The sequence below is a fragment of the Mya arenaria genome, chromosome 2 (genome assembly GCF_026914265.1).
Source record: "Mya arenaria isolate MELC-2E11 chromosome 2, ASM2691426v1".
Taxonomy (NCBI): Eukaryota; Metazoa; Mollusca; class Bivalvia; order Myida; family Myidae; genus Mya; species Mya arenaria.
This window is the reverse complement of record NC_069123.1, coordinates 766,814-777,988: the sequence shown is the minus strand read 5'-3', so window position 1 is coordinate 777,988 and position 11,175 is coordinate 766,814. Positions and strand designations below refer to the sequence as shown.

Sequence of the window (11,175 nt, the reverse complement as noted above, 5' to 3'; positions counted from 1 at the left end):
CCTTTTGAAAAGGGGGAAGCAGATAGAATAACGGTCGCGTCTGTAACTTGATAAGTAACAAATCTTGTTAATATGCTTTGTCAACAAAGAACATGAAATACTGTCTTCTAAACTGTGAACATTGAACAGTCTTTCAAAATGAACAATTCGATACTTTGCAGGATTGCTATGATGTCAGCACTTTGACGCTAATGCATCACTCGATAATTTCATATTTGGTGAAGATTAAAATGCCGTGTTTGGTGGAAATGTGATATTAAAAAAAGTTATAAAGTTTTCGTGACAAATGATTGTGTGAGATTTAATTTAAACGATGGTTTTGGCAGTTATTGTTGACTCCAATCATAATATTGATTAAATAATTTTAGAAATTCACAGTCTAATGAGTTAGCAGTTATGATTGACATCTGAATATATCAAGTTAAAATAAGTAACAACCAATCAGAGTAGCTGAAATTTACCCCAGTCTCGGGTGTTATACGAACGTAAAGGAGAAGACATTGGATCGCTTCTCATGACATCAGGGGTACACTTAGCTTTGATTGGCTGAAAGATGATAATCCATCCGTAGCCTTAGTAATAAAGATGTCGGATGGAAGCCGTACAGCAAGAAGACCGCTTTATTTTAATGCAATCTAATCAACCTTACGGAATTCAGAATTGATAGCATTTTAAAGACTATTCGTTCCTGTAGCGTATGATTTGATTCCGGAGAAGGGAATTGGAAACTATAGTAAGCGTTAAATGCATAAAAGGACGGTGTTATGACAAAGTGCAATCCAGATAAGTTAGGAAAAATGGATAAATCACAAAGTTCAGTGTACGCGATGACTCTCCCACAAAGAACAATGCATTCGGATGTACATACATATTTCTGCATTCCAACGATTGCTCATGTGAATGACGATACCGCGTCGCTAGGCTCGTGCGCGATGACGGAAAGTGACGTGACTCCAGAAGTGACACCAAACACGCCAGTCAGTCCAGCGTCAAACTCGAACGCGCAACATTTCACGTTCACAGACATTGCCAAACTAACAGGTGAACAATCAAATATCAAAGTGACATCATTGGAAAAACATAATAAAAGCCGCATTTTTCCAAATCGAAGGAGACGCCATGAAGCTCCGACGAAAGACGTAATGCGAAAAAGAAGAGTTGCTGCGAACGAGCGCGAACGACGGAGGATGGAGAGTTTGAACGTCGCTTTTGATAAACTGAGAGATGTGGTTCCTTCGTATAATGATGACACAAAACTGTCAAAATATGAGACTCTTCAAATGGCTCAATCGTATATTGCTGCGTTAAAAGATCTTTTGTGACGTACATCACGTGTGCTTGTTTTGTACTATAAACACTAGATGCAATTCCGCAGCAATAATTGGCATCTTGAAGGTTACTCAAGTGCTTGTTTACTTAATATGACATTGTGTTCATTGGATTATAAGTTTATATATAATATTGTTTATTGATTATTGGTAAATTGTTACATTTGTATTTATTCAATAAAATATTCAAATCCTTGTTGAAAATTTGCTTGTACTATTGGCCAATTGAAATTTGTGTACATATAAATAAATTGTATAAAACAAAATATCATGTATGTAACAAATTAAACGAAAACAAAGTAAAATTGATGAGGGTGATGAGGGTGATGAGGGTGAAAGTAATTTGTGTATATTGACACATTCCTTATTTAGCTACCACTTGATACAATTAAACTCTATATTCAAAGGTTCTACCGCAGGATTTCCTCCGGCAATGTCATTTCTTAAAAAGAATGTATAAAAGTTTTCGGGGATGATTTATTAAAAATAGGCTGATAGCGATATTATGATGCGTATATCCGCTGTGTTGTGCTGTAGTTTTTGTCTCTCGTTCAATGTCTGTGAGGTCTTGGCCTGGTGCTTTTAAACATGTTTTTTGCTAAATGTTTGGGTACATTGTTTGTCCCTAAAGATTCATTGTATAATCGGTTTCAAAGTTATTATATGTGTTTATTATGAACCGCTACATAGCTCGTTCATAAATTATTGATAGTGTATGGTGTCTTGATCAGTGTGCTGTGATTTTTGCAGTAGCTATACCGTTATGGTTTATGATCTAAAACCGGAACATAAATAATTTATTAGAATAACAGTTTGCTAACGGTTTCATTTGCAATGAAATGGGTGATTTCTCGGCATTATTTTGAGTCCCAAAGGCACTGGCCATTAGGAGTTAAATATAACTCGCTATTGCCGGATATATGGATTATGCGTAGATTCGAAATCGTGCATTTTAGTATACAACCTGTATATAAATCAGTCAAAAATCGCTATGTCGAAGTCGTTGAGAGCTCGGAAAATACTGAGTGATAACGACCATTCGCTTAAACCGAAATACAAAACATGTCTAACTAAACGTAACACATTTGAAAACAATGATATCACCAGAACATCGAGATAACAGAGATCGACATATAGGGTTTCGACAGTAGCAATAGTCGTATCCGTAGCAGTTGCAGTAGTAGTCGCAGTAGTAGCAGCGAGGGGGTACCGAGTGGCAATATTTTTTCAAGTTCTCGTTCTTATGTCAAATTATGTCACAAGAGTAACATTTCTTGAAGAGGACCCAAACCCCCTATCAATATTTAAACCATATAGCTGTAGGTTTTAGGGGAAGGACCTCCTCACAAAACTTGCGCCCCCGAACTTTTACGCAAAATCCTGCATGTGCCTGATACAAACAAGAAACGCACAAAATTCATAATTTAAGAACACGTCGCATACTGTCCGACACTCAAGTGTGTGCGTTGGGGATACTGCTGACCCCCTATAAGTTTGGTGTCATTTAAAAAGGTTATTAAGGCACGTATCGTATGCTCGCCTTTTGGAATTCATAGAATATAGTATATCTTGGAAAAAAACTTGTAGTATAACCCCTAAACAGGTGCTAGCTGAAGCAAGTTGATAGTGTTTCATTTACAATTAACGTTAATTACCAGCGGCTGCTTCATTATTGTCCGATTATATTTCGTGCTTCGTTTGCAGAACCTATTTGCAACATTTGGTGTCATTTGGTCCATTATAAATATTTGGATGCTCATTACAATTAGTATTTATTCGAAAATGATACTTGATCCTGTCCGGATATCCACACCTGTAGCCAAATGTTCAACATTTAATCAGTTATCCACGGATTATATTTAGGCTACTTTGCACATTTACACGATTTGATTGATTTAAATGATTAATTGGATACATATTGCCAATCAAAAAGCACTTAGGTTAACTTAAACCATTCAAAGAATTAACGAGTTGCATAGAATTAGTTGCTGGAGAATGGCATAGACCAACTGGCAGTCGGATTGCTTGTACATTGTTCAACTTTATGTGGTCATTGTTACGCCGGAAATATGTCAACCGGATTATTTTTTGTGTAGGTTTATTAGGAGCACACGGTTAAAATGCCTTCTGAATAGTCACTGAATATCACTTTTATTCATTTAATTATGCTATTTTATATTTGAAGTAATAACAAGTAACAATCATTACGCAAAGTTTGAAATAGAGATAAAAAAGTTTGCCAGAATCGATGTGAAAAAAGAACTTATCATGATTGTGCACGCAAACTGGTTTAACCCCCCAAGTAAATTTATTTTACTGACCGTTTCAAGACGGTATCTAACCATCCTTGATAAACATACCTAGTTTTTAAATAGGGTATATGCACTGTGTTGTTTGTTGAGTTTTGTGCTGTTGTTCCGTGTTTCTTGTTTGTGATTTTTATTTTTGTGTTCTATGTCTCTGGCATTTACCCTGTGCCATTAAACGGGGTTTATGTTTAAACTTTTGGCTACTGAGCTTGTTTCTGTAGCTTTTCATATAAATAATAATGAACTGAGTGTTTTCCTTATGATGTTTAGTACGTGAACATGTACAATACGTATTATAACAACCTCATTTTATGCAAATATACAATGTTAGCATAAATTAATTATATTTGCTGCGTCTAACTTAAAATGTGGTAAAGATTTTCTTTGAAATATGATTTAAAAGAAGATTTCTTTAATCATGGACCATTGTCTACTTCGACAGTTCAGTTTACCAGCCAAATTAGAGTATTTGATTTATTGCAGTTTCAAAACAAATATGTAATTAAAGCTTTTGATCAAAACAAATGTAAAATAACAGCAAGCATATCATATTAAAAGTTAATATTTGTGACCATAACGCAATAAACATTATTCCTTATTTAAATCAATCGGTTATGACGAGGTTCCAAATTATAATCTAGGTTAAATTACCGTTAACGTGCATACAAGTCTACTGAGGCGTTCAAAAAAGTCGCAGGTGATAATTTAAGCCCTTTCACTCTTGATTTCAGCAGTATAACAAAAATAGGTTTTTGCATGGCGATGCAGTCGTCAAAGCATTTCTAATTAAGTGCAAAAAATAAGCTGAAGTGCTTTTATTGTTCATTATAAATTATTTGAACACCAATTTCAATTCAGATTTTGAATCAATAAAACACCGACCAATGATGTTAATTCTGATATAGGGTTGCAGCAATACTGCAGTTATTTATGATGATTCAACGTCGCCATGTATGCCAGTAAGTAACGACTTGATTCAGGGGAGAAACCAGGATTTAACGTTAGGGAATGGCGGCACTTTAAGGGCGCAACTTGGTTCGTGCTCCCGATCCTCAGAACTCCCCCATCGAACTGTTCACATGTTAAGGGGGAGGGGAGGGGTGGTGCTGCATTTTTCATTCCCCCATAAGATATGTTTGTATATTTTTATAACAGTGCTTTTTGGTGTATACTATGCATATTTTGTATACCATATTAACATAGGGGTGAATTGGGTGCACCCAAGCCCTGTTGATCAATCAATTTCAATGCGGCCCTCTTTATATAGTCTTGTGCTGATTACTGACAAGCTTGGGAAATGATAGTCATCAAATAGCGTGGTAGACGCAAAGAAATATTGTAGCCGTCCACAAAAAGCTTTGTATGACACATAAATGTTATTAAGATATTAAAAAAAACACGGAGTTTACGTCAAAAACTGGGCTACCCCTTGAAATTTACAATCTTAGGCCTTACTTACTGTTTTGTAATAATGTATATTAATTGACCTTGCTATAATTATTACCATTTATGTTGTAAGGTGACTTATAGGTCCACTGGGCCGGGTGTAAAATAGTTTGTCTATATTGTATGATATTATGTATATTGTCCATTAAACATGTCACTATAATAAACAATTTTCTTATCTTATCTTATCTTACTAGCTTTATTGAAACGGGGCATGGGCTTATCAGGCTGTGAAAAAATAATTTGAAATGACGACGAAGTCGAATTAAATATTATTACAACTAAGTTTAGATTAACTGGCTAGAATTACGTCTCGGAGTAAACATGTTGTTTTTTGCTGTATTTCTAGTTTTACCTGGACTCGTCCCTGTAGTTTTAGTTGTGTTATCATTGGAGAAAATCAGCAACTTCCTGAATTATGCACTGTTTTGGATTGCAAAAACAATCCAGCAGGTGGGGCATCGAATGGCGTATCTAAGATAATAATAGCTGCTCTCTTTTGAATTTTAAATAGAGTTTATGTGCGAAAGACATTTCGGTCATTTTTGTATCTGCGTTTTGGCAGTTCAGCGTTATATCTTGTCGATAAGACATCGCGTCGATATTGCTTGTATTGTTATTTTAAACCCGAGTGGATAGTGCTGAATGTGATGAGGAAATGTAATGTTTTTATTCTCGTTCTGATTTTGTTTGGCTCATAGTTTTAAACAATAACTGCATCGTATCTTTGAAAAGTTAATGCATTAAGTGCTCTGAATTAAGTTCCGTCCTCTGCAGAAAGAGTGTAGATACATAATCATTGAAGTAATTGGGGTTTACCTATTAGTTTATTATTAATTATTTCTTTTATTATTAAGTTTCCTCAAGTAAATGCTTACTTTGATAAGATTTACCTTTTATGTTTTTACGTTATTCATGATTTTTGGGATAAGTGTGAGGTTTGTGCACGTAGGCTGGTTATAACCCCCATTAAATTTACATTTTATTGACCGTTTCAATGCAACTAACTTAAATGCAATTCCTAACAATCCTTGATAAACATGCCTAGTTTTGTTTATAGAGTATATATGCACTGTGTTGTTTGTGGAGTTTGATGCTGTTGTTCCATGTTTCTTGTTTGTGATTTCTTTGCTTTTGTGGTCTTTGTCTTTGGCGTTTACCCTGTGCCATTAAACGGGGTTTATGTTTAAACCTTTGCTACTGAGAATGTTTCTGTAGTTTCTCCCATAAATATTCATTCTATTTGGAAGTCCACATTCTGCATAATTGTCGACAATCGTAGTTTTTTCTGCCTTGTTCCGATTGATCGCTCGACGCTTTCTAAATCCGTTCTTGATCTGCCTCAAAACGCTTTATTTTAGAGTTATTAAAGGAATTCACATTCCGTTACATGTTCATCCAGCTGTGGATATATAATTTGATTTTTTATTACGACGATATCGAATAAAATCTTAAACGTTTTTAAACTACTCTGGTTAAGGGGTGGGGAATAACAATAAATCACCTATAGCGAGATAAATCTTTCTTAAATACATGTTATAAATAAATTATCGGGACACAATATGGATGCGTCAAGGATGCCACGCCAACAACCAATGAAGCGTGACCCATTTCGACATCTTAACCCGTCTGCTTAGCAAGAGATTAACGTGTCAATCGATTACAAGCGATGGGAAAATGCGATATAATTTTGACATTTCTGTAAATAAATTCTTCTTTCTTCATGTTACAATATTAATCTTTGATGTATAATAGTGGCTAGAATACATGTTTTCAACACTGGTAGAATATCTCGATTTGTTTGGCTTTGCAAAGAATGGTGCAGTTGACAGGCATTTTGAATTAATGTAAAATACTGTACTCAATGCATTCAGGTGTACATATCTTTAATATTCAATGTACATGTGCATTTCTGGTAATGAAGATTCCTTTATTTCAACAATATTAAGCAGCTCTTACTATTGTGTAAAATTTTGACCGGTGTGCACGTCATGTATCCCATTCATTCCATACCTTTCTTTCTTAAAACAATACAATGTTCATAACAAAAAAACAAACAATACATACACTATCAAATAGATAAGACATTGAATTAGCAGGGGCATATGATTAATAAATTCCTATTAAAATGCTTGTTCTTTGACGTTAAATTTATGGGATTCGAGTTTGATTTGTTAAATATATAAATTTTGGAATATAAAAAGAATGTTCTTGAAGTTGAACTCGTTAAAGTGTCACATTTGTTTATTCATGGCTAATGGCAAAAACATGGTTAAAAATGTTTCTTAAGTCCGGTATTTTGGACATAGTAAAAGAAAATGATGTTCTGTTTCAATTTAATTCATTTACATGATTCACACATGCATCAACTTGGCCTTAAACAGAACCTCCGTAATTGTTTGTTTATCTGCCAGGCTTGACCTTGTAGTTTACATTGTGTTCTTAGCCATTTTCTCTCGTATACGAAGTATTATAGCGTTTTAAGAGAAAATATTAATTAAGTGAACAATCTTGTTATTACAGCATAATCATGATTCGTTTTTTTTATGGCAGATCTCGTTTCTCGCTTCTTGATATTCAGTCGTATTTCAATCCTTTCTGTTTTTCTTCGGGATTGGATCATATCATAAACAGGTTGTTGGTTTTTCATCAGGAAAAGTTCCAAGACAAACCCGTCCACTTTGTTCACCCAAAATCTTCAGACACAACTCTTCCGTCTTGACTAGTCCTATTCAACCTCCTCTTATTTCCGCCAATCCTTATTCTCCTTGACCCGCATATCCGCTTGCTTTTGTTCCCCGCGGTTCGTGCTCTTCGCGCTCTTGACGCAGTTGGTAAGTTCTCCCAAAGTGATCCTTGTGTATACTGGTATGTACGGTCCATTACGGAGTCTTCGAATTTTTATCGACAGCTAAGTACCAGTGTGGCTGCTGGGCGGCTCCTATTTGGGTAAAGGATAGAAAAAATAGTGCCATCAACTTGGTCATCTATTAAACAATGGAAACTTTAGAGAAATTAAAACAATATCCTATTCAAAGGCGCACTATCCAATTTTTCAAGGTGAATGACATTGTTAATTAGCAATTAAAACCTTTAATTTCCCGTTATAATGATTTCAATTGAAAACCACAAGATTTAATCGAAACCTAAATTACCAACAAGATAGTATTTCACCTCCGATGTTACGCGTTTTTCACTGTTGGAACGAACATTAATGTTATGGCTTCGCTGTATACCGTTTGCCACTTCCCGTGCATGTTATAAGTTACACTGTAAACGGTCGTGATGTGCACCAGTCTTTCTTCACCTCTGTAATCTTCTCACTGTCTATGGGTGGTTTCCGTCCATATATGCGTTAAGTTATTAAATTATAATTTCTCTCATGGTGGCATTGAAATACGAAGAACACGGTGATGAATTCACAGGCAATAAAAGACTTCTTTCTTTGTAATCGGTAATATTCACGACTTAATTAAGAATTAATCAACTCGACATTTCAGTCAAGGTCACATTCATTGCAGATGCCATTTTTATCCTATCTGCATGTGTCATCCACCGAACAAAGACGTTGACTTGGTTAAAATACGAAAATCACATATAACACCTTCTTCACACATATGGCAATTTGAAAAAAAATAAAATTGATGTTATCTATCACGAATTTGGGATATAAACCTTTGAGTTAACATTAAGAAAACCGAGTTCTCAAAGAGCAAAATAAATTTTGGAACGATTACAACTGATACTTTTGTTTGGTTTTCAATGGTTAATGTTATAATAGAAAAGAGGTTAGCTTCAGACAAATAAAAGGTTTTATTCAAAACTAGCGAAATTATCACCGTCTTTCCTCATACCCAGGTCACGCCCATGCTACAAGCTCCTTACGAGAAGGTTTTCGGTCGGAATATTGCAAAATGGCACAGAGTCCGTTCGGACATTGTTGACTCTTGCGAGAAATTCGGATACGGATTTTTTGAACTCGCAGAGCACTCGGGGACTTGATGAAAATGTTGCACTGAGCTCCCGAGTTCTCACCGAGCTCGTAGAAATGTTCGATGGGAACAGCTAGCAAGGGCCCCGGTGAAAATAGTACGGGTATCGCACCGCGAATCCCAGAATAACCTTGCATGGTCAACGTACGATGTTCGTACAATACTACGGACATCTTATGTAATAAAACTTAATTTCTATAGGTGTATTGACTTCAGCTGACTAGCGAAAATGAAAATTTTCAGATTTCGCCGAACTGGTTTGTTCTTTTCGTACAGACACAGTGCGGTCACCGTCAGAGCGCCGTACCAACTCACGTGATTCGTAGGAGGTACGTCTGAGCTCATTGCGATCTTTGTACGACTTGTCTGATGTGTTCACCAGGGTATTCTACGATTGCATCCTCCAAAGTATTTGAAAGGGCCCGTAGACATGTGACCAGAAGCTACGAGTCTTCGGAGACCGTACGGATTTTGATGGATTCGTATGATTGTATCAATCGTGAGGATACGTGCCAGAACATAAACGCCCAAAAACGGTAATCTGATGATCCATAAACTGCTTCAATTCCCGATGAACTCCTATTTCACTGACTGTTCCAAAGCGGTAACACTTGCTTATAAATATACATCGATGCATTTTTGGTATGTCTGTGGTGTTTTGTATGTGGTTTGAATGTGTTGTTTTGTATGTTATGTGACGCTTGCTCGGTGAAGGTTGGGTTTTGGCCATGTGCTTTAACCAGGGAATCTGTAACCTTGATGATTGGGATGACGTGTTAAAGAAATGCGCAGATGTCCGCATAATGTTTTGAAATCACTAAAAGATATTTGCCTGTCCTGGAATGTAATTGTATTTGTTTAAACTGTATTTACTTGACAGCGATTTGTTTCACGGTGTCGCGTGAGAGAGAAGTGAGGTCTTGGGTAGTGCGGGGAAATTCGGAGTACCTGGAGAAAATCCACTAGACGATCATTTAGGTCGGTGACCACAAACCAGATTCACAAGCGCCTAGTCCAGGAAAAATATATTAAAGATATACATGTACAACCAACCACCATATTCATTCTCGCTTGGTTTAAGTTTCAACCTTGGGGGTAGCGAAAATCATAACATTTATACCGCAATAAAACAAACACAAATGTTTTGAATGTTAAATTTTGTTGTAATTAAATATAGCCCACAAAACCATAGCTTTCGTATATGCATTTAAAAGTATTTTATACAAAATTAAAAGGATCTTAAACTTCATTGTTGACAGGTTTATACTTCAATATAATGAAATGAATCGCAACCTATAAAAGGCGTGCTATTAACCGTTTTATGATTAATGTTTTATGTGTATAACATTTACCTTAATAAATACTGGTAGTAAGAAATAAGTGCGCTCGCGTGCCTATTTGTTTGAAGTAGTAAAATTAAAACATAAACCGTTATCGAAAAAAAAGAAACTATTTAGGTCAATATAATAAACTAAATTGCATTTATTACGTTTTGAGTTTCGATATTTTATATTAGACTGGTACCCTACGTTAATTTTCCTAAAAATATATTTTGAGAAAAGAGTTTAATGGAACCAGTCTATACTGTATCGATACAATTAACCGTTCTAATTTGATGAAACATTGAAACAAGGAGCGTTACATGGGGTGGGGGGTGCGTCCAAGTTTACTTTATATTTCAATATTTGAGTAAGAAAGTAATAAAATACGTGCAAAAGTACCACCAGCCCCAACCCCCAACACGCCCTCTCTAACGTCGAATCTTGGAATCCGCCAGTGTGTGTGTATGTGGGGGGTGGGTCTGAATTGGCCAAGTCGAATATGGCTACATTATAGTAACGTAGTCATTTTGTACCTATAATTTAAGAGTCTTTCACATACTAGCTCGCATGTCCGGCATCCTTGCTTAAATATAAATTTGACGAAACCGTTCTATAACAACACGCTGTTTACTGAACGTTGTCCTTGACAACATGGTGTAAAACAGTTATGCCGTCCCTAACTCTCGTAATTGAATTATACACCCGTGCTTAAGCGCTTGAGAGCCTTCAGTACAAAGGTTTTAGGCTATTTCACCTTACTATACGTACTAATATATCC

At 35.8% G+C, this 11,175-nt stretch overlaps 1 protein-coding gene across 1 annotated transcript; it reads left to right on the top strand.

The window, feature by feature from the left end:
* The first annotated feature begins 797 nt into the window (after positions 1-797).
* On the top strand, positions 798-1,322 carry LOC128204847 (neurogenin-1-like). The gene has a single exon (XM_052906258.1). It carries the CDS (start codon positions 798-800, stop codon positions 1,320-1,322), a length of 525 nt encoding a protein of 174 aa, XP_052762218.1.
* Positions 1,323-11,175: the final 9,853 nt, after the last annotated feature.